Below are 26,407 nucleotides of genomic sequence, written 5' to 3' on the forward strand. Positions count from 1 at the left end.
GCACCAGGCCCATGGTGCCCTGGTGCAGCGAGCCCAAAAAGCCCCGATTAACGAGTTTGAATCGATTATGTAAAGAATTTCACGAAAATTCCAGAAGACGTCGAACATACCATTTACCTTGAGCACCGGGTACCTCGTAGACCAATTCTGGCGTGATGTTCGTGTTCAACTACCCCAAAAATCCACGTTTATTTAAAATGCATATTATTTATGCAAATTGGATATTTTTAATTTCTTATAAATCAATTTAGGAAGAAGTTAGATATTTTCATCAGAAATGTTTCTGACGCTCTAACGAATCGAATGCCGAAAACCATATTCGAATCCGACTGACTGTTTTTAGTGTTTCATTTATATTATTAATATTTTATAAGTTTTAAATTGATTCTTTTCAATTTTTCCCTAAGATAAATAGGGCACCAGGCCCATGGTGCCCTGGTGCAGCGAACCCAAAAACCCCCGAGTAACGAGTTTGAATCGATTATGTAACGAATTTCCCAAAAATTCCAGAAGACGACGAACATATCATTTACCTTGAGCACCAGGTACCTCGTAGACCAATTCTGGCGTGATGTTCGTGTTCAACTACCCCAAAAATCCACGTTTATTTTTTTACTTTTTAGTGCATATTAATTTGTTTTGGAAAAGTTTTTCTTTTAAAGTCGGTTTTCTTTTTGTTAAAAGTTTTTTTTTTTTATAAGTTTTAAATTGACAAAACATACAGTCATTTATCATGTCATTTCAAATCACTACTTGATTGATTAAATTGATTTGATGTCATTGAACAATAAAATTACCACTTATTAAATTAGTTGTAGTATCATATTGTTTTATGCATCTGTTTTATCGTGTTACAACTGGTGTGAGTATAATTAGGGCACTTCAAAATTTAACCAAATCCATAATTCAAAAATCAATTAACCCGGTGTTCAATTTTGTGACTCATTTTGAAAGAAATTTGATGCAATAAAAGATATTTTTAAGTCGTATTTAATCCGAAACTTAACGATTTTCGAAAAAGAGAAATAGATCCTATCTGATGGCAGAACATGATGTTCCCCCATCAAATTCTAAACTTTTGGCTAAAGTTATTTTTCGATTGATTGACTACAAAACGAGCTTTTGGGGGTAGTAGAAAACGATCCAGCCTGTATATTGTCTGTAGTAAAACTGCAACGAATATAATATTCAATAGAAAGTTGTAGAACATAATCTGGTATTTTGTAATGTAGCATGCATTCAATTACCTTCGAATGAAACTTAATATCGTAAGGATTAGTGATGAGACGAATGTTGAATTTTGTACACGAAATTTGTTGTTGCTTTTTAGTCTCAAGTACATAGTAGGAAGCATGGGTTACGGTATTCGCGAGGCCGGAATTTCTCACGGGTCGAACTAGAGCATTCTGCATTAGCGCAAAAGAGTCGTATAAGCCCATTAAAAACAAACCATAAAATTTAAAGTACATAGTCGGTGTGGTACTGAAATCGTACGAGTGCAATCCCTGTAGTCCACACGACTAACTTCCCAGAGGGGGAAAAAACATTAAAAAAAAGGTCTTGTTAGCCTTCATAGATTATTCTTCGAACATGCACTGCAGCTTATGCTGGAACGATCATTATCTCCATAGATAAATGATGTGTTTTATCTACTTTTCAGATTCTGTTTATTCAGTTTTTTCTAGTTTTTTTATTACCATTAAAAAAACGGCTGAAATGTTTCTGCTGAAAACTGTTTCAGTTCTTAAATACGCGATTACGCGTCGAATAAGCCCAGTGTCACGTGTTAATGTCATAAATGGTTCGCGAGATAATCGAGGAGAAAGAATCCGAACGTACATACGCACATACGTACACACACACACACACAGACATCACATTGAAAAGGTTTGATTAGGATATTGCGGCCTTGAAACCGTGGAAATATATAAAACTGAAGATTTTCAAAATCGGCCCCATCACATTTACTTCCTCTGGGAAGTTAATAAGTCCATGAAAAACAAAATTCGTTTTTTTATTTTTTTTTATTTGAGGTTAGATTACTATTGCATTTGTCCAACATTCAAATTAAACAATGATTTAAAAGTGATATATTAGTGAAATTTGGGGTTATTTTGCAATTTATGATACAAAATGATGATGATTTTTTGTGAAAAACATTCGCAAAACATCCGCATCGTTTTTTGCGAATATGAAAGTTAAAAAATAGGCGAATATTCGCGAATGCGACTGCGAATGCGAATATTCGTCCCATCACAAGTAAGGATAATAATCAAGAAGTATAAATCTATCGTACCTATGGTAATGGTAAGTAAAATGTAGATTAAATGTATGTATAGTATGACATTAAAGTGTAAGTATAACAGGATAAGTAAAATCCTTAGTATAGATAGATTATATGATATTCTAACATGCAAAAAACATATTTTATGTGATATGTTTATTCCTTTAGTTTTGTTAGATAACTTACATTACATTACACAACACATCCTTTGACTTTGACAGACATGAACGTAAATGAGTTTTAAGAGTTAGTTATTCCTTTATGTTAGTTAATACACTACTTATATGACACGTAGGCTGGGTACTCATCAGCATACATTTTCCTTGAGAAATATTCCCTCCATAATTTACATACAACTGCAAATGCTATTACAAACCTTAAAAGTTGTGCATGAAATTTTCCCGAACAACTTTTGTTGCACCAAAGTCATTTGAAAGCAGTCGTTGCATTGTTTTGCTTTCTCGGAATCCCCCTACTAACACTTAAACTTTATGCAATGGTAAATTAAAGTTCAAATTGACTTTTAATAATTATTACGAATCTTTTGTATGGGAATATAGAAAAAAGTTGTTTTTAGACTTTTTCAGGCAATTTTTAAAATTTTTCTCTCCATAAGAACCATCCTTATACTTTAAGGAACATTAAAAAAAAAGAATTAGCGAAATCGGTTCATCTGCGCTCGAGATTTGCACTTAGTAACACATTCAGCGATTTATTTTTATATTATTGATTAATATAGTTTGAGTTAATAGCATATCTTGTTATTATATATTGAAGATTTATACGATAAATTATATTCCAATATTTACACTAAATAACAGGTAGAAGTGCATAAACTAGATACATCTAGGTATTGATAATGGATTAATTAACAAATCAAGTGTAAATGATTTAATTTAAAATGTTTATTGAACTGTACTTATGAATTATTTATTGTTGTAAGGCACAACATAAATCCAATCACACAATTCATTGCATTGCTTTTACTAACACAAAAAAAATTTATGTCACACATTTACGTCCTTATAGATATACGATCAAGCGTAGAAATCATTTCAGAACGACTAGAATTTTAGTCCATCTTAATATTTCTGGTCCTTGAGAATATAGCAGTAGAATACATTCTAGAAGAATACAAGAAGAATAAATTCTAAGAAAGATGGCGTTTTATGTGTCTTCTCGGCTGGTGCAGAAACATAATCGAAAATTGCTGTTTTTTCGACTTTTCCGTTTTTTTTAGTTTATATTCTGCATGAGCTGGAAAGATAACAAGTGGTATTTAAAAAATTTAAAAAAGCCCCGACAAATTTTTCGGATACAGAATCCTAAACTCACATTTGAAACATATCTAAGAACACTCTCTATTAAATTGCTTTTTACTTAAAGACTTTTCCGATTTGGAAGATCAAACTGAGCCGATTTGGAAGATCATCGCAAATTTTTAGATTTTTCGGGTACGGAATCTTAAATTCGGACTTGAAACGTATCTAAAAACACTCTTCATTAAAAAACCTTTCAAACAAAACCAAATATCGGTTCATTGGTTTAGGCGACACACACACATAACGGTCAAACTTATAGCACTCCTTTTTTTACTTTGAGGGGTTAAAAGTAACTTTCAAATGACCATATACCGACCAGAACTAACCTCTGACATTGTAGGAACTTTATCTGACCAACAAAAACACGGTGAACATGACCGTTGCAAACAATAATCACTGGATGATGCACCATTTAATTCATCGGCCGATTTTCCATTAAACTTTTTTTTACGTCTACGCTTGCGTACTTTACTAGGAACTGCATACATATAATTCGAAAAACGGCGTCGTGAATGCCGTACAATTGATACCCAATCAATCATTTTTCATAAGAAAAATTACACTTAAATAAAAGTTCAAATAAGCAACGCACTAATTAACACATTAAAGGCACATTCTCATTATCAACAAAATCATAAACTTTATCTATCAAATAAACGCACGTATTTTTTTTAAAGATAAATCGTACAATAACACAGAAAATAAATTAAGGCCACTTTTTTTTTTATTCACAATAATAAAAATTTTATTTATTGTTTTGAATAAAAAAAGAAAATTTTTAATGATATCATGATAAGAAATCCACCACAACGATGTCGTCGTTTTAAAGAAACAAACAAGTAATGTTAAAAGCTACGCTAAAGCTAACAGTCAGTGTCCACCACATGTAGTACCCATGACTCCAATCCATTCATATATAAGAGTTAGACTGGCATCGCGACGCTTCAACACCGTTCATTTTATAATATTATACATTTATAGTGAACCAGTTTTAGATAAACATGAGATACAAATATATACTTTACATATGTAATGAATAAAGATAGGTATATGTGTGAACGTACTGTATGTAGGTATGTATGTATTATACGGCGTGTTCAAATACAGTGTGATTCAGTACGGGTATGGTTCAGTTATTACTTTGAACCAACTAACTGCGTACAAGGAAGTAAAATTCCATATCACATTTTTACAGTCATGCAGCTAATATAACACTAGTCAACACAAATTTTGTCCCATAGGAAGTACTTTTTGACGTGCTGAATACGTAATAATACTAGAGATTTCAATAAAAGTTAATAAATACATTTTCTGATTAACACAATTTCCAAAAATCACAAAAAATTCCAAAATCATCGAACTTTTTATTATTTTTTTATCGTTCAAAGTTGACTGAAAGAATGATGAATCGTATAAGTTAGGTTATCCTTTTTAATTGGATATTTCTATATCAAAAAATCTAGAGAGTGTGATAAAAAACTATCTAAAATATTAAGACAATCTTGTAGTTTATAATAATACCATAAAAATATAAGATTGTCGATGATATAAAAACAAAATTTTAATTTAATTATGAAGTCATGGAAGGTTCATCATTTGATAAACGGTGATGACTAAAGAGTATTAATAGTCGAAGAGAGATATCTATATTATCAAATTTATAAACAGCACTCGCACACAATATATTATATATTTTAGTAGTTTCATGGCATTGTAAAGCTAAGAATAACTCATTATTTGACTACAAAGCATGTATTTGATTTAATGTATTTACCGTGCATATATACCAAAACTTTGGATGCCAATTTTAATACTAAAAACATATAATGTGGTTTTTTTGTCTTTTGTACCAAAATAATTTTTTTCTTGTGTTTTTACACTTGTAAGAATGACTCAACAAAATATCTATCCCGTAAAATAGATCGATCATTCCATAAACAATGTAAGTTTGTATTTGTTTGCTCTAACGTTGGTTATTGCGAATAAAATGTTTTCGTAGTCATCATTTCGATGGCAGAAAGGATGTTTTATATTATTATCTCATACCCCCCGATACTGTCATGCTGTTAAAGTATACGTCGTACACCCCCCCCACCGTCCCCCACTTCGTACATATGTATAGACAAACAAATTTCATTATTATTGTTGAGAAAATGTTTGTGTTATATTTATAATGGTGATGAAAACCTTCAACGACGATTTTACTTACTTGTTGTTCAAGATAAAAACACAGGCAGGATGTTTATAAATTACAAAATGGGATGCGAAAATTATCCACAATACTTATAAAATTGTAAAGTTTACCGAATTTACAATTCTATAACACAAAACCTACAATCTCTACCCTGTACCCGTGGCTAAAAACAACAAATGGCAAATTTTATAGAAAAGTTCTTAAATTAATATTAGGAGAACATGTATTAATAAAACGGACAATTGTCCGTCTTGCCAAATATATGCCTAACGTATGTGATATTCGCACGATTAGTTGCGTACAACACTTAATTTACCAAGAAACGTAGTGTAGGTTTTAATGGGCTAGTTTTTATAATAACAAAAGTAGCCAAATAGAGTTTTTTTTGTAATAATTTTGCATTTAGAGACGCCTTCCACTATGATAAAACACATCCTCTCTTTAAGTGGTGTTTTATTGGTTTCATTCAAAATGTTATTGAACTGTGATTCGCTAAAGATATATTAATTTATTTTGTTAATTATCTCGCAAAGTATTCCCCAGATCCAAAAGTGGAAAATAACTTTTTCCTTCGTCTTTATGAGCTTATTCTGCAGGATAACGATCTGCAGTCAATAACAGAACGCCCTGTATTAGGCTTAAAAACTATGGAAAAAGGCAAGTCTCGCTTGTTCCCTTGACTTTGGAGTTTATTTTATATCGAAAAAAGTTTTCATTTTCAGTGTCTTGATAAATATTTTTTCAATCCTATTTTATTCGGTTTCTGTGAAAAATGAAAGTATTTTGGTTAATCTTTGTTATTGTAGATAGAAAAGTTTACCTTCTGGAAATTCATTTTATTCGATTCCTGTGAAAATTAAACTTATTTATATTTAATTTTTTTTGTAGACAACTTTACTTTTTTCGAGAAGAGATTCTCTGGATCAATTTTTTTCGATTTTGAATTTTCTTTAAATATTTGCAGTAAATTTTTCTGAGCGGAAGAAATCCCAAATAATTTTGGGTTCCTAGTTTTAATATTACTAATTTTAAATATGTATTAAGCAGCAAACACTAATTTCCTAAAAATGTAAATTGTTTTTGAAGATTATGAGATTTATTTTCATTGTTTTTTGATTGAAAGATATTAAATTCATTCTTATAAATTTTCCAGCCAGATGATGTCTATGACTAGAAGTCAACATCGTAAAAATCAAAAGGATAAAAACCCATTAAAATTTAATTTGTTTTTAAGTACACCGTTAATTTATTCCGAGCCAAATTTATCGTTTGTCTATGAAAAAATTGTACTAAAAATAAAATAAAATTTTCATACTGAAAATCATTTGGAAGATTACATAAAACAAGTGAAAAGAAACAATTGACTGAGTTAATTGTTAAAATACCATGTATAGACAGTGTTGATTACTCTATCACATTACACATACATACATATGTCACACATACGTAACTGCGTAACCCATAGGTTGAAACCAAATTGACCTATGTTGCTCAGTTACGAACTTGACTTTAGTTTTAACGTCCTGAGTACGCTGTATCGTGTATCGTGTTGACAGACAGACGGGCAGACGGACGGACAACCGAAAATGGACTAATTAGGTGATTTTATAAACACCTATCCCAAAATTTTGTTCATAGCATTAATATTTTTAAGCGTTACTTGGGACTAAACTTAGTATACCTTGCATATTACATATATGCATGGTATAAAAATGATTTCAAACTCAAACTATCGTAAACAAACTGGAAATAATTCGTTTTGTTTCGTTATGATTCTGTATTCAAAACAATTAATATTATCTATTTTTTCCACGTTGTGTATTGTAACAATTTAATTCGACAACAGATATTAATGTTTTAATAGATTGATTATTATTATTTTTAGTACGTTTCTGTTGGACCGAATCCAATTCATAAATACAAGAAAAATTTTTCTGAAAATATTGTTTGTATTATTTTCATTTTTAAATGGCATTGACATCGAAATATTATATTCGAATTCGGAGTATCATTGTTTATAAAACGACCTATATATTTAAAAGACCTATACAATTATCAGATTTAGTCCTCTAGCATTAAGAAGGCATGCAAGGATTGAAAAATACTTGAGATTTCAATAAAACTTTCTAAATACATTTTTTTATTAACGGAGTTTCCGAAAATCACAAAAAATTCCTAGGTCATTGGGCTTTTTAGTATTATTTTATCGTTTAAAGTTGGCTGAAAAAATGATGAATCATAAAATGGGTTATCCTTTTCAATTGGATAGTTCTATATCAAAAATCTAGAGAGTGTGGAAAAACTATCTAAAATATTTAGTCAATCTTGTAGTTTATAATAATCCCATATGAGTTCATTGAAGATCCATCATTTAATGAACAGAGACGCTTTTAATTAGAATATTGATGATAGAAGAGCGATATCTATATTATCAAATTTTTACAATACTGTAGGTTTACAATCACCTTAAAAAAATTTAATTATGAAAATTAAACGGCTCGATTTTCTTTATTTAGAAAAATATACATTAATAATCGAATAAATGAAATTTTAAATGCATTAGGTAAATATCTTATATAAGCTTTGAAACTTGAATGCAAATTGAATTATATTTCGTTATTTTAATAGATAAAACACATTAAAGTGTACAAATTCAAATCCTTGCTTGGATAGTTAATTAGTTCTCATATTCAAAATGTTCATTTGAATAAGAAATTCATTTTTAAACATCACATCAATGTGTATCTAATATTAATGTTAATTAAGATCAGAATTAGGTTATTTTGAATTTTAAGTTCAAAAATGATTATTAATAATTACAAAGTTTTAGGTGATACCCACCCGCTTCGCTGGGTTTAAAAGTAAATATTGATAAAGATTGCTCTCGCTTATCCCCTTTCTATAACACTCGAAATAATGGTTGCTTAACACAGGTAAAATATATGTATGGTTTTCTATTTTTTTTAAATGTAAAATAGTCGTAATTATTCATTGACTGTACCAGTAAAGATGGCCGTGATATATTTTATATTGACTATTTTTACAGAAATCTGTAATTAATGGCCAATGACAAAAAAATTGGCTAGAGATAATTTAAAGTAGAAGGAAATTTTATGTTATGGAAAAAGAAATGTACTCACATATTGGGTTGACTACTAAATCAGAAGTATGTCTTTCTTAGACTAATGTTTTAATTAATTCATGCAGTCGTAAGCAAAAGTAACTATAAAATTTAATTCTTCAAAGAATAACAAAAATTATTTGACTTCTAAAATTAATACCTTAAATTTTCAGAAAAATATAGAGATCTATAGTAAATAAAAAAGTAAGCTCTACATTTATTATGTACAAAGGTGCGAAAGGAATATTATTTTTATCTTATCGTCCCACGATACCTCTTTTTTTGTTTTCAACCGCAACACTTGGAAAACTGTATCAAAAAGAGTTACATAATTTATAGAAAATCGGAAGTCAGTAAGATCTACATCACTTGTTGAAATAACTAATACCGCAATATTGTTAACAGACTTGTCAAGTTTTTTTTACAGACAAGCAGACACAGATCTTTAATGACGATTTTCCGCCGATACGAACACTACGTGGTAGAGATAATATCAGTGTGCAGAGGTAACAAGGTAACAAATAAGTTTATTATAAATGACTTTTAATATATTTTTTATTTAATTAGGTACCAACATAATAAAAGAACAAATATGAGGTATTATGATAGACAACATAATCATGATACGACGTTGTTAGAATTGAGTGTTTACGTTAGTTTATAGCTTGTGTAGCTAGCTTCTAGCTTATTGCTAATTAATAAAATAATGTTCATTTATTATTCTATCTCTACTTTAATATGATGTAGAAGTTTAACATGTTGAGAGAATGTTTTCAATAATTAAATTATTTTACAAATTAGCTTTTATTAAAAGTTTTAAACTTTATATTATTATGTGTACGCCATTCTTTTTTATAAATACCTAAAACGGTAGCTAACAAAAAAAAATAAATTTGCTTACTGCAACTTTTAACAAGTGAAATTTACAAAATTAGAAAAACTTGGAAACTTGGGTATAAAATCTTCTCAATCAAGTCGGTTCGATCGTTTAGGGGCTACGATGCCACTGAGAAACACACAGAAGCACAGATAAACACTTTAAAATTATAACACTCCTTTTTAAATCAATATCAAAGTGATGGTCAAGGGCATCAAATGAGATGAAAAGGATACTTAGAGAGCTATCTGTTGTTGAGACAAATTTTTGGAAATAATTTAATTGAAATTGAAATATTTGAGTTGAGTTTGTTCTTTTGAATTATTGTTTTGAATTACCTAATTATTTTATCATTTCACTTTTTAAAATGAATTGAGCCAGGTTTATTTGACCATTCATTTCCATAGTAATTATTTATATATTAAAATTATATGTCATGCCTTTCCAAACTGAATCGATTTTGAATGTTATTGACAATTTTTTATTTTTTTTGGGTACGAAAACTAAAGCTCGCACTTGAATACCATCTAGGAACACTCTTCGTTAAATTACCTTACAAATGAAATCAAAAAAATGAAAATCTTTCTTTTTCCTCTTTATAATAAATTACACAGAAAAAAAGATATAGTGATGAGAAATAACAGTGCTATTAACGACGTTAATCTCCAATGGAATATGTATGATTTACAAAGACATATAAATGTGAATTTTTGTTCTAGATACTACTATCTTCCACTATTTTCAATAATTTTCCAACAGTATGTAAACAAAATGCCGTAGGAAAAAGAACATCAAATCATAGTATGCAATCAACCAAACCTGTTGAACAAATAAAAATACAAATAACTTCATTCTACAGTCTACAGTCTACACTCACTATATCTATCTAAGACTAACATAAAAGAAGAATCTATTGATCTTTAATATCCAAATTAAATATTTGTTATTTGTTTAAATCTATCTATTTGCATTGCAAGTGTATATTTATGGAAGTAGCTTATTTGTGTATGTTTCAAATTACATTTATTTGTACTAATGTTTATAAAATATTATGATTTTCCTTAATACAAAAATGTAGATGAGTATCAATATTGGTTTATTGAATCAAGTTTGCTTTAATCGAAATGTATGCATTTAAAGTTATCCGATCACTACTACTCATATTTATATAAAACGTGTTGGTTCACTTGAAAATTTCATTGTGTGTGTCACATCCATGAAAAAATCTATGGTCACCTACTTGATACTAATCAAATTCATTACTATTCTGTTGGTTGTCGAATAACAATTTATAACTCGCTAATTATTTAATAAATTTAGAAAGGTAAGTTCAAAAAATTGTATATTAGTGTTTATTTAAAGTTTCAATTTGTTTTTGTACTGTGCGGGTTTCGTAAGAAGTTTCGAATAACAGAGGCTAATGGTACTGTCTCTGCCTGTTCAATTTAGATGTCACGTGACTAGCGGACCGTGTCTGAAACCATCAATTGTGCCATGATCTGCGAATATTATGGTGATACTCCCAGTGACTTCGCAACTCTATAGTTCGGATCTAGCCAGGACTCGACCGAACCAACGACAAAATAATCCAATAAGACTATATAGCCTTTCGAAGATAACTCAGTAGCAAGTTAGTTATATTTCTGAAGCTTTTGTTGCCAAGCTACATCTAGAGCATCTGGGTCACCGTCAAATGAAATGCAGCTGTCTATGACTTTAACTTCCTTACTAATCTCATCCAGGACCATCAGATCACGACGAAGTGCACTTCTTACGCCGTATACTTGCCTACTGATGTTTAATACAGCACCCGAAGTAGACGCGATCTGTGAGCAAGACGGTCTTGAACGGCGTTATGCCGCCGTTGCCACGCCGCTGAATGGATGGTACAATGATTCAATACGAGTGGTGTTTCAGTCAATGGTAGGACGCCGAGTCGGGCAAGGTAGTTAAAGCGGTAGTCACATAATCGAGTATACCAACCATTCAGCAGAAAGTGGTTTCTCACCATCCTTAAAGTTGTGCAGGAGTACGCTTTTCCTTGATCTGGTTTTCCTAGCAATCTAGCAAGGTAGAGTGCGTGTAGTGCTGAACGTAGCATACGAACAACAACGAATCACGCCGTCTTCGGGACACGCCGGATCTCGCCGTTTAGTTAACTATGAACCTTGCCAATGCCGTACTACCTTAAAAATTCCAGCTCACGTCGCTTGAATCATCATCTGTATGTTTATACACATAAAACATGTAATGATAATTTTGTTTTAAATAGGTTGATTCTCTGTACGCTTTTTAATTACACAATGTGATGTACACAACACAGTATAATAACTATTTAATTATTTTACTTGGCATGCGGTAAAGTGTTAACGTTATATTATACGGTATCGAAACGTATAACGTAACGTCTGGTACTAAAACAAAACAGGATCAAACAACCAAACAATCACGTTATATATATCAAACTTTAATAATAATAATAATAATAATAATAATGGGGGTTTTACCTCCGTTTTTATGGCATATGCCTCATCGCAGAGGCCACCACCAATTACAAACATATTTATAATTACATTTTTGATGTGGGTGGAGTCGGTTACTTCCTTCTTATCCAAGCGACGACAATGTGATCAATTCTACCGCCCTCATTAATCATAATTGTTCACACTGCCGCTGTGTGGATTCGAACCCGCAACCTAAGTCTAAATAGTCCACGATTTAAGACAAACGCCTTAGACCGCTCGGCCATTTAGGCTCTATCAAAATTTAATATGATTTGTAGTTAAAAAAATATGAACCACAATATAATCTTGTAAAACGGTGCAGGTTTCTTTAAAACTTGAAAGTTTTATCGTTTAAAATGCTTCAAGGGAAAAATGTTGGGTACTCTAACGAAGACATTCAATTTGACCAAGGTTTTTAGGACCAAACCATGGCCCTAGATGTCAGGAAGAGTCATATTTTGCAGTTTTTGTTTCAGTTTTACCAAAGTATGAGTCTTCTTGGCATCTATTGGAACGGTTCGCTTCGTATGTATTGTATAGTGAGCGTGTGGCTATGTCAGTTTTGATTGATAGATAGTGGGCGTGATATACGTATATCGTAGATAACGAAATAATGTAAATTAAGGGGATATTCAAATTGATATTTGTGTGGAGACATTTGAAACAGTTCTGATATTGGTAATAAAATTTGTGGCCTTTTAACTAAAAAATTCCGAGTAAAGCTCGGTCATCCACTTACTATAATAATAAAATAAATATAGATAACAATTTAATAAGTAATGCAAAAGTTTTTTTTTTATATTAATAGGTGTTTGTTTTAGTTTAGAGAAATTTCAAAATCGCAGTTTACTCTGCCCCCACCGTATATGAGGTATATTAAGCAACTATTATTGTTATACGTTCGATTTTATCCCGAATATTGTTCATAAAATTTGTTATACACATAACTGATTACAATATATGATTACACCACCATCATCTCTCTATGTATCTCTGATGAATGACGTAATAATAATGTAATGTTCAAATAAACCTCATACTGTGCGTGTTAATATTCCTTTTTTAAAACCCCCGAACTAAAAAAAAGGATGTTAAAGTTTGACCGCTATGTGTGTGTGTCTAGATGTTTGGCTGTCTGTGGCATCGTAGCGCCTGAACTGATGAAACGATTTTAATTTTTTTTGGTTTCATTTGAAAGGAAATTTAACGAAGAGTGGAAAAAAAATGGAAAAATTGGCGATGATCTTCAAAATCGATTCAGTTTGGAAAAGGTGGGTATATTGCACGGTATAAAAAACATGACTTTGGTGATTTTAATATGCAAAAGAAAATGATTTTTGTTCACCATTAATATCGATTAACCAACCATAATACAAACAATTTATATATACCCATAAAATAAAAGAGGACAATTGATATTAGTAGTGCTGTTGTTGCTCTTGTTAAGAGGGTCACGAAGCTATTATCCTCATTCTCTAGAACAGCTTCTTCTTTATACTACAATTATACACAATTACTTGAGTTTAGTACCTATCATGAATTTTCATCATTGCACTGCATTAGTACACTGTAGGTCATAGTATCTACATTTACATATGCATTCATTTATATTTCTACTAGCTCTTACCTGGCCACTTCGTCGGACAACATTTTCTGATATGTGAAGTCATTTGCAACATAATTTTTAGACCAATTAAAGAATTGCAAGGATTGAATAAACCGATTTCAATTTTTTCGTTTCATTTAAAAGGTACTTTCACGGGGAGTGTTCTTATCATGTTTCATGTGCGAGCTTAGAATTTTATACCCGAAAAAACTTAAAAATTGGCGATGATCTTCAAAATCGATTCAGTTTGGAAAAGGCATGATATATAAATAATGACTATGGAAATGAATGGTCAAATAAACATGGCTCAATTCATTTCGAAAAGTGAAATGGTAAAATAATTAGGTAATTCAAAACAATAATTCAAAAGAACAAACTCAACTCAAATATTTCAATTTCAATTAAAATATTTCCAAAAATTTGTACCAAAAAATAACAGCTCTCTAAGTATCCTTTTCATCTCATCTGATGTCCTTGATCATCACTTCGATATTGATTAAAGGAGTGTTATAAGTTTAAAGTGTTTATCTGTGCGTCCGTGTGTTGCCTCCTCAGTGACATCGTAGCCCTTAAACGGTCGAACCGACTTGATTCAGGACCAAATAGGTTTGCAAATTTTGTAAATTTCACTTTTTTCTGTAGCGTTTAAATTATATTACAAAGATGAATTTTTATTTTTTTTTTAAAGGAAGCCAATAATCAGAAAGCTAATAAAACAGTTGAGCAAAACTCAGATGAAACAAATATAAATTGCTAGAATGTTACTTTTATTTTTAATAAACAAGAAATCTTAATATTCCTGTGATTTTCGATTATTCGTACAAAATTTTCTACATCTTAAGAAGAAAAAGTATAAACACTACATTATCTAATAAAAAAAAATTTGAGAAATAAAATTTTTATTGACATTAAATCCGGTAAATTCAAACAAATAAAATTGACTGTTGTATATCCTTGTTAACTTTATCAGAATAAATTTTATATTATTACATCGAAAATTCGACTATAATTGGAAATTATTTGCAACAATAATATACTAAACATAGACACATAAAAAATAGAGAAAAAAGACGATTCTGTCTTAAAAATACATTTTCACAAAAACAAAAACATAATAAAATGTGAATAAATCCTTAATTGGGTCATAAAAATAAATGGATGATTTTCTTTAGTAATCGTTACCATACGTTTTCTTGGAATACAAGTTTTTCATTGAACATTTTATAGATAAGCCATCTAGTGAATACGTTGTTAATCTAGTAAAGTTTAAACCCATTTAGTCAAGAATAGCACCACAAAGAGTTTATGGTTGTACGTATAGATATCACTAGTAAAGATGTTAGTACGGTCTGCCATCTGATGATGGTTATGGTTAGTAAATAAATTTAATCAAAATTTGTGCTTTTTATAAAATACCTGTTCTACTAATTCATTTATCTTTTCTGGTGTAACTGTGTAATCCTGTTGTAGAGACAATAGCGCTTGGGATAATACGTCATTACGGCCAATTTCAGTTGATCCACCCTAAAAGAAAACAGACAATAGGTTCGGATAAATAAAAAATAGTGAAATAGAATTTGATTTATCTAAAAACACAACAAATATTAATTCAAATCTAGGTCAAATTCACATGATGGCAAAGACAGTTTCCAAAAGATTTTCACCTTCCTGTTTGTTTTTATTTGGAAAAAATATTCCGGCATAAATAATAAGCTCTTTTATATGAATCTAACAAATAAAAGTGTGGTTTGCCAACCCTTCAACAAATGTTGGCCAAGACTATTAAATCTATTAAAGCTAGCAAGACCTCGACTTAACTTGCCCGTTTGCTTGGTGACGAATAGTTGGCTTTCGTAAAATCTTTTTCTGTTTCATTTGCAACGATTAGTTTGTCATCATGTGAATTTGTCCAATTATTTGTGTTAATTGTAGACTTCTAATTAATTGTAGCAAAACTAAGACACACAAAAATTTCATATATTTTGAAAAGGAAAAGTTCAGGAAAAAATATTATTTTTTATGCTTTAAAGTCCTCAATTCCGTACCCTCTAAAATTGAAAACACATATTATTTCTGGAAATAAATTAGGATACTGTACTTTAAAAATAGCGTTAACTATGAGTGATTCAAGGTCAACAAATTATTATCTACGACGCTTCAGTTAAACTTGATTTTCAAAAATTTCAGAATTTTTGACCTGGCCAAAAAAGTATCTGATTTTGTAGTTATCAAGTAATTAATTTTGAACCCTTATTAGCTCAAAGCTTATTTGACCTTGGCAGGATTTTTCGAGTCTAACATAAAGGTATCTAATTTTACATTTTTTTTTTATTTTTTTTTTTTTTATCGGTGATGCAGTGTTAAATCTTTCCTGCGAGCTGTTGATTTTTCAATTTGTTTTAATTTCAATTCAAACACTTCATGAATTTTCTCATGAATTTTTTATACATATAGAAATTCGAATAAGTATTCTTTTTACAACGCATCGAAGAAAATAAATTTGAATTTTTCTTTTTTTGAATAACAAATGTTTTTTGATATACAGGTTTCTCATTTTTATTCGTATTATGTAAAAATAGATTGAATTTTTTTTATACAAATTTGATAGAGAAATTTGCAAACATATTTTTTCCTATCGGATTTAAATACAGAATGTTTCAAAATTGCACAAACACATTTTAGATGGTGTGTTTTGTACTTCAAAATAAGCAAAAAGATCATAAAAACAAACGTCTGTCCCAAAATGATAAACGAAAAGTTCCTTTTTATAAAGTCAGATGCTTATCAAGTTCGAAATCAAATAGAGAAAAGTGAGGCATTATATTCTGACATCAGATTAAACCTTGATCTCTCCGAGTTGCTTTAATAATCAATTTATATTCTGCAATTTAAGAGTTAGATTCACACTTCAAATTGGAAAGTTGAACTTCATAAAAAAACCAACATTCTTTAATGAAAACATTTTTTCGAAAATTGTTAGCTTTCGGAGGAAATGCGACTAAAAAATATATCATTTTTGCATTGAATTGAAAGAAAAAGGAGGTTAGCTGTAGGAAAATTTGCCAGGCAAAAGTTATCAAAGACAAAAAAGACCATTCAAAGTTCCGTGTAATTTTGAAACACATATAAAACTGTAAGATACAATTTTCTTATTCTTTAAATTACGCTATTATGTAATGTGCTTTGTTACAATACTATCATAGAAATATTCTCGAATCTTTATTTATGAGATTACTATATAGAAAAGTTTATATTTTGTTTTGATATTAAACGATATTCGTTTTAGTGTTGAATCGAAAAAATTGCCTCTTTGCAAAAATATTTATGGCCATGCGCTTGCAGAAATAATTCGATTATGACCTACGAGAATCAATTACATGGGTAAATAGATTTTCGTTTTCGAAATACCTGCGTGAAATTTACACAATTTGTAGTAAATAATGAATCATTTTTGAAAAAATTTATCTGGCTTATAATTTTGGTTAATTAACTTCTATATTTTTTTTTACAAAAATGCACTTCATAGCACCCCCTTCGATTTAAAAAAAATAAAATAAAGTTTTAGATATCTTCCATCTGTTGCAACTTGTCTGACTAGCAATTTTAGTTAATAAATTTATCAGACTTAATTTTGGATTCGCAGAAAATGAAGCTTAAAACATGAAGTCTGACATAATAAAAAACATTTTTTCGCTGACAGGCCAATTTTTTATGCATTAAATAAGTGTCCAACCAGAAAAAAATTATGGTGGTGTTTTTATCAAATTTGTTGCAAATAAACTGTAGTTTAAACTTCTGCAAGTTTGCCATTGAATTATCAAACACCCAATATTTGTGTTGATACAAAATTTGTATGGATTAACTGCATTGTAAAAATAATTATTAAGGATTAAACTAATGGATGCATTAACCAGATATGACAATAAACGAGTTTGTTATAAAATTATATCAAAAATGAACAGAATGTTTGAAACAAGATGGTGTACTGTTCTCGTATGTTTTTGGTTTATTACCAATATTTGGCAAGATACTAAATATTAATAGACAAATAGAACAATACGTTTTATTCATATCATGTTATCTATTCTGTCTGCTAATAGAAATTAACTACGTCCATTACTATAACCAAAACCACAAATAACTACTAAACACGTAATCGAATAGATAAAAAAGTACTATGTTTTCATCTATTAAACTGGGCAATGTGAAAAAGAATTTGGGAAATCTTGGTTATTTTACAAAATATAAAAACCCCATGATAAATTTTTCGGGTACGGAGACTTAAACTCGCACTTGAAACATAGCTAAGAACATTCCCCATTAAATTACCTATCAACCTATCAAAGGAAACAAAAAAGAATAAAATCGGTTCATCCATTTAGGCGCTATTATGCCATAGACATCGGTAGTCAGGTTAATTTCAAATTTCAATACACTGGCTCAACTAATATATTTTGTGAAGGTTATTTCCGGCACTGATTTTTTTAAATGCTATCCAATATTTTGCACAAAATCAAAATGCTTGTGATCTGCTATCATAATCAAAAATAAATTAGACTAGAGACTTTGTTGAACTAATTGAAAATTGTATCAATAATAATTAATTCGAACTATATACGTATGCTCATTAAAAATGAAAAATATTCACTACGCGCTAAGGAGTTGCGTTATCTTAGCGAATTTTCCAAAATGATTAGTAGAATTTATAACATTAATACGCAATTGGTTTCCATTTCAACGATCATTAAGCATGAATTTGCTTAAAATCATCCTTAAGTAATAGCAACGGTCCTGCAAAACCCCCTTTTGGGTTTTGAATCTTATATACAATCAATAGTATACCATGTGTGTTTGTACCATCTAGGCATATACATATCTGTAGTATGATAGAATACATCCGTTTAGTAATGCATCTAAGCGAGATGTATTATATACATGTGTTGAACATTAGTTGGAAGACGCTTGGAGAGTGGGAGTTACAGATAACTAGTAAGTATGCAACAAAACTTTCACTCTCTGCATGCATACAACAGAAGATCTGTCGTATCGTATCTGTAGTCTAACAACACATGTATATAATACCTCTCGCTTAGATGCATTACTAAACGGATGTATTCTGTCATATTACAGATATGTATATGCCTAGATGGTACAAACACACATGGTATACTGAAGTGTGTATACAATGCGCTACGATTTAGCTCATCAACGAAAATTCTATCTTTGATGTACCCTCTGTAGCTACATCTTATTTCAGAAAATTCGCTAAAAAAGTAGGTATAATATATTATGAACAACGTTTATCCGCATATTCTAACCATATACATAGTGCAGAACTCTGTTTTATCAACTAGTATGTGTATTATGTACGTCCATAGATATACGTACGATCGAGTCGGTGATACATTAGTGGTTAATTTACATACAACAGCAGAATATATACCTCTACTCTATTTCTTCACATCTTTTCGTGAGGATGTTATCAAATGCCTATGTATCTAAAGTTTTCGCAATATTGAAGGAGGAATGTCAGCAAAAAGTTTCTTGAAAATTATGTTGTTTGTGTTAATAGGGTATTATTGTTAAACAAAAATAAATCATGAAATTTGAAAAAAGTTTATGTAAAAATATACTTAAATAATCTGATTTCGAGTCATAAAAGCACATTTTTTTTTTAAAATATTAAAATAAAAAATCTTAATTTTTAAACTGTATATCACGTAACCTAAAACGCGGGTAAGCCCTGCTGTAATGTCATAGCGGTATGAGTCATAGACCATCAGTTAGTTCAGTGTAGACAGCTGGGTATAATATATACATAAATAATAATTATTTATATTTATTATAATCAGATGTCTATGAATGTATCTGTCAAAGTTATTTGTGATATTTCGTATAATGATACCCATATTACGTCATCAAATTAGATGCCCGCGTTTTTGACAGTTTAAAAAAGGTTTAAAATTTAATTGAAGTTTTTGGCAAGAAGCGTGTGTATTTTTCCGAAATAAATTTTTAGTGCCTTTTTATTAGCAAAATCAACATTTTGAAGTACTTTTTCAAAAATAGTGGAATACCCTATTGTAACAGTACTAATTGGCATGGGCCATTTATTTCCCAGATGGGATAACATGGGTTTTTTTTGGTATTGAAGGAGCAAATTAGAAAAAATTCATATAAAATTTTATAAATAGTCAACTAAATGTGTGTGGTTCTGTCTGGATGTCTGTCTGTCTGTGGCATCGTAGCGCCTAAACGAATGTACCGATTTTGATTTTTTTGGCTTTGTTTGAAAGGTAATTTAATGGACAGTGTTCTTAACTATGTGAGTTTAGTTTTTGTAAATTTTACTTGTTTTATCTCAGTCAAAATTTGTTCTAATTTTTAAGAGCTGTGAACGCATACCACTTTCAAATAGAACATAATTTTATTTGTCGAGGATAATAAATAAAATGAACAAAAAAAAAATGGAGTAGGTACCTCGAAATTCTATATAAGCCATGCTTATAATTTTTGAAACTTTGTATACAGAGCGCACTGAACAAGTAACCAGTAAGTAAATGCTACTATGTAGAGGAAATTAATGAAAATCGCGTGGTTCGTATAATAGCAATAGCAAGCGTGTATACGTTTCAATTTCATTATAATAATATTAAGTATGCAGAATTAAAAACTACATACACTCATACAGCTGCTTCATGTGTACAGGGTGAATCTTTTTCGATCGTAAAATTAAGTAGTTACAATCAAGCATAACTACAAGTAGCCGAAAATTGTATCGCCATCTTGAAAAAAACTGAATGTACGCTAATTAATTTTGAAACGTTTATCAAGATAAGAGGTATATACTCTAATTTTTGTTGACCCCTGGGATTGATAGAGAAATTCATACTAAGCAAAAAATGTCCTGACACAGATTATTGTGTTTTAGAATACGCAGTTTCAGAGGTTTTTAAACGGGAAGTTTTTTACAAAATGAGCAATTTCATCTGTTTCATTTGCTGTTCTAAATTGCGAATTGTGCACTTTCTTTATCACTTCAAATGAAGAATTTTAACTTCACGAATAGAAAAGTGAAGTTGGTTTTGCTAAAAGGAAATGGGCAACCTTTCAATTCAATCTTTGGTAGCTTATAACTTCTTTATTTTTTAATTAATTTTAATTTCACTTTCAAATTTTTTCATGGTATCAGGACGCTCCTCTGTTCGAAAAATTATCTTTTGGAAATTCTAGACACATTTCTATATTTTTATGTTAAAAGATTTCGAAGCTCAATCATTGCTAAAACGTTACACACTAATGAGTCCCAGGAGTCTTATATAAGGTTATAATATAATTTATCAGCAAAATACATCCTCATACATCCTTACACTACGGTGCTCATACATCCTTAAGGAGTAAATAATTTTTTAACCACAATTTTCCAGGATATCTGTCAGATTGAATTTTAAGGCATTTTAGTTAACTCCTTTTAAAGTATATACAAAGTGAAGAGAACTCGCAGCCTGTATATTTATAAAATACGATACCTTCTCTATTCTAGGACATTGTAGCCACATTACCGTCATGCCTTATAATACAATGTTTGATGCATCAAGTGATCTAAATACCAGAACATTGCATCCATATAATAACGATTCAACTACCTATCAATAGAATAGAATGGTATTGTATGGACTTGGGTTTAATATGTCTTTAACGATCGGTTTTGTCTTTTATTTCTCTTACAAACAAAAGAACTTTTTCATTTTATATAAATGAAATCAAAATAAAAGTTGGAAGCTCCAAATTTCCACTCGTCAGTTAAAATAAAAGTGACTGCTCTGTCTCATAAAGAAAACATTATAAATGAAGAGTATAAAATGTTTATACGATTTCCGTTAAATTAAGGCTTTGGCCAATCTAAACTCCCTTCAATCTAAGGTAGATGTTTGAAAATTGCTAAAAGATTTGAGATAATATTAAAGAAGTGTGAATCAAATACTTTTTTGGTCGCAGTACATCACATTATGTATTTTTTCGCGGTTATGAAACCAAATTATTTATCTTTATTCTGTGTATATACAGAAACTCTTAGAAATATTGATACTACAAATAAAATTATAGTAATATTCATCTAATAACCCAAGTAGTCTATATCCGTTTTTTCGCCTGGCCGCCCGTCCGCCCCTTCGTGGATACAAACAAAAAAAAACCGGTTCAGTGGTCGTGCATTCTAGTCATTTGAATGTTCGGGTACTAGGATGTTACGGATTCGAATCCAGGCATCGGCAATCAATTAAGTCAATTGTTTTCATTTGTTTAGATACAATCCACAGATATCATGTAAGAGCTTTTCGAATGTTTTAACAATTTATTCACAAAAGACTAAAAGGCAAAACAAACCTACAATTATTTGATCATGATGAAGGTATTTAGATATAGTTACTCTATACTACATATTTCTGTGCTTTATTTTAGAGCTTTTAACAGCTTTTTAATTTATAATTTATGCATATTATAGCCCTCTTAAATTAACTATGTATATTATTCGTACGTATTACCGTACGATCGTATTATAAAGCGTAGATATAGTGAATGGGACCACATCAACTTTATTTAACTTTAAATAATTATCGTAATTTTCCCGTTTTTTTTTATTTTTCTCAGTAGTTCTTATGTTCTATTTTATAGAATTAAAATATGTCAACAGGAAATAACTGTCTTCAATTCATTGTTACTTAATTTTCTCTACCAAAAAAAACTTATAGCACTTAAAATTTACAAAGTGAGAGATGCAAGATAAATGTGATTGCTTTGTCACATTAATTTGTGGGAAATATGTCACAAAATTCGACAAGACGGAATCACGTTCCACTCAGCACGCGTTTTCATGGAATCGGAAGAGTACGGCCAAAGTGCGTGGTTTGCGAAGAATGTGGGATTGAATTGAATTGATGCGGGTTTCAAATCACAGAAGTGTATACAAAAAATATTTGATTTTTTTGGCTTATAAACTTTTTGTTTTCATTTTAAAAGAACGCATTCCTTTGAATTGTGATTTGTAATTAATAATGGTTTTTCTGCATCTTATTAGTTATTACTGATGAAGGACCCAAAGGACTACCGTCAACGGCGCGGATCCACATCTTTCGTTCCAACAATGATACCGCTACCTTCCATCCAGGTCTGGATTTTTGTATTAGGATATTATGGGAGAGGTATCTGACGAATTTTCACAATGCTTCAAACAACTACCTTATTATTTCTGTTACACCACTTTCTTACAAAAAAAAAAAAAAAATCGAGATGGCGCAAAGATAATCTGTCAAAACTACTTTTCTAGTGTATATCTTCACGATAATGTTCAATTCTCAAAAGGAGATGGACTAAGATAATAGAAAACTTTCAACAGGATAAATGAAACATGACGAGATTGAAACAATTTTTTGGTATTCATGGCAATACAAGGAATAAATCATACATGGAATGCAAACGTACACACGCGTAACAAAATAATTTTTAAACAACCAATTGTTATTAAGTTCTCATACTTTTTTGTTTAAATAAATTCATAAAGGTGGTATATGGACTGAACAATATAGCACATAAAATAAAACATTAAATTGAAATGGATGGCTGCCTAGTTGATTAATAAATTCATTTTTTTATTTATTTGTTCGAACTTCATTTTCAATTCATTTTGATTAAAAATTTGTACATTTGTTCAAAGAACCATTCATATACAGGGTAAGATATGTACCTTGAATTATTCTATAGTTTCTATACAGATATTACCATTTCTAGACACCATTTTTTATTGAAATGAGGGTATTTTATCAGAATGCAGGCAGGCTGAAGAGTGATTGGTAATGTGGTGTAGTTTTTGAAAAAAGAGAAATAATGTTTTAATAATACACAGTGTAGACAAATTTACAGTTATATTCTTATTTTGCATGGGATTCCAAGCGAGGTAGGCGAAGTTGTAAAGTATAAAAAATGCTCGCTAGTAGTACCTATACACACTGAAAAACCAACACGTTAAACCATGGTTGATACGTTTTAATCGATTTTGTATCGTTTTAATCGATCTGTTCGACCGTGAACATAACTCAAAATCGAAATGTGGTATCAAGCTGAAATTTTTATAGTATGCTCAAGACGTAAAAAGTGGGCTTGTGTTCGTAAATGAGCAAGATAAATCAATTGGCACTTTCAAACTGATAGAAATAGAACAGAAGTTTAAATGTAAGACGTCTTCCTCATAAAAGAAATAAACTACTTTTGTTTGAAACTTTACTGTCTATTTTCTCCAAAACTATAAAGGATAGGGAGAGGAAAAATTACTGGTAGCTTCAACTAGTAGTTTAGAAGATATCTAAAATGCTTATTAACTAAGAATCTAGAAAATTCTTTCGAAAAAAAATTCTAGACAGTTCTAATTTATTAAAAATAATACAAACACTGACATTTCTTTCTATTCGTTGTGTGCGTAGTCATGGTAGGGACAATAAATTTTGGCGTTAAAGGAGGCTGTTATGACTAATTTGCAGTTCTTTACATGTTAATGTTATAGAAATGTCAAATTAAAATTATTGAAAAACACTAATTAATTAAACTTAATGCATTAAAAATTGTGAAAATAAGAAATCAAATTGCACAAATATTATTTTTCAAATATAAATTATCATAATTATTTATTTAAATTTGTGAAATATTATTAAATTTTCAATGTAAGTCTTAAATGCAATCCATACAATTATATATGCATCCATACAATTTTATAATTAAAGTAGTGTATCGTTACCATGGAAACGAAACTCACGCACGGAGCGAATACAGCATGTTTAGAAATGTTTATTCTAGGTACTACAACTTCTCCTGTAGCATAGAGAAGAATACTGCTAGGTATTGTATGTAATTGATGGAGTCAATTTATTTAGTGACCACAAAATAATACAAATAATATTAAAATATTTTGTATAGTTAATAGATGGTCATTATTAATGCTATCTGGTTCTTCTATCCAATGAATTGATACTGTCCCCAATGAATGTTCTTTAATTCAACCAAACGAAGAACCGCAGCTAAAAAATGTACAAAATGATTGTCAAGTTCCACCTCAGTTTTTATTCTTTCTTGCCCGTAAATTTTATTTGTGGATGTACGAGCGCCAGGGATAAAAGAATAGATTTTTTTTTTATATGATGTTGAACTAAAAGTCTAAAAAATTCTAAAAGTTTTAGGAGGGATTGTTTTTTAGTCACGAGTACAGGGTAGCGGAATTTTTCACGGGTCGAGCTAGTACATATAATGCTTCATTACCGTAAAAGAGTCCGTCGTATACGTCCATTAAAAAGAAACCATATAAGTCCATTAAAAGCAAAATTCAGTTTTTTTTAATTTGAGGTTGGGTATGGGGTGTATGGGTATGGAGGTTAGCGGGCCATGCTCGAGGATCGCGCCTCGAAGCAATGGTTCAGAGAACCTAGCCAAGTAGACCCTTGTACTCTATCCCCGCTACGCTTTTCAGTGACTATTATAACCAACTGATGTACTGAAATCCAGGATTTGCCTAGCGCTGAGTTTCCTAATTTCTTCTGGTTCGACTATGGTCGAACCAAACCATTTCCTTCGCTGCTGTATGAGCGCCAAGGAGTAACAGAGAAAGTGGATAGATGTTTCTTCTGAATTTTCTCCGCATCTGTCACACGCGGGAGATTGTCTTTTTCCAATCTGATGTTGGAACTTGTTCAGGTTATCATGCCCTGTGAGTAACTCTACGATGACTCTAATATCAGCTCTGTTTAGTTTCAAGATCTCCTCGGCTCTGTTACCGAGCGAGTTTCCTTAACCCAACAGGCTTTTGGCGATTCGCCCTCCCTCGTAGCTGGTCCATGCCTTTAATTGTTGGTTTTTGTTTTTCAGATTATCTCCTAATCTGTTAAGACCTTTTTTTTGAGGTTAGTTTACTATAATTGCATTTGTCCAACATTCAAATTTAACAGGGATTAAAAAGTGATCTAACAATATAAGTACATATTAGTAAAGTTTGGGGTTATTATGCAATTTATGATACAAAATGATGATAATTTTTTTGGCAAAAACATGCGAATGCGAATGCGAATATTCGTCCCATCACTACTGTATAGTTAACCAACTAACAAGTTAACCCCAATGCAGTACAGTACAGCCTTATTTTATTTTATTCAACACTATATAACATACCTACATCACTCTAAATACATCTCTTTCGTCTTTACTAGACATTCACATATACGATGATGTTTTTTATACTGTGCAATGTAATTTGACGAAATAAGATTATGCGATAAAGCCAATTGCTACAAGACATGTCTTTTAATTCCCTCAGGACATTCATAGAGGTAATAATAATAATAATAATAATAATAATAATAATAATAATAATCTGTAAATACATTGACTGATTACCTACAAGATGTATATATATATATATATATATATATATATATATATATATATATATATATATATATAT

General features: G+C 30.3%; 1 protein-coding gene across 7 annotated transcripts in view; it reads right to left on the minus strand.

Moving 5' to 3' along the window:
- Nucleotides 1-26,407, minus strand: part of LOC123294017 (disks large 1 tumor suppressor protein) — a 1,177,915-nt gene that overhangs the window by 380,672 nt on the left and 770,836 nt on the right. For 6 of the 7 annotated variants that reach the window (XM_044875074.1, XM_044875072.1, XM_044875073.1 and 3 more), the window contains exon 4: nt 15,325-15,432. The exons of the other annotated variant lie outside the window; for it this stretch is intronic. In XM_044875074.1, the coding sequence (XP_044731009.1) occupies nt 15,325-15,432 (108 nt within the window). The remainder of the gene's footprint in view (nt 1-15,324; nt 15,433-26,407) is intronic. 7 annotated transcript variants of the gene reach the window in all.

Source organism: Chrysoperla carnea, chromosome 2, assembly GCF_905475395.1.
Source record: "Chrysoperla carnea chromosome 2, inChrCarn1.1, whole genome shotgun sequence".
Lineage (NCBI taxonomy): Eukaryota > Metazoa > Arthropoda > Insecta > Neuroptera > Chrysopidae > Chrysoperla > Chrysoperla carnea.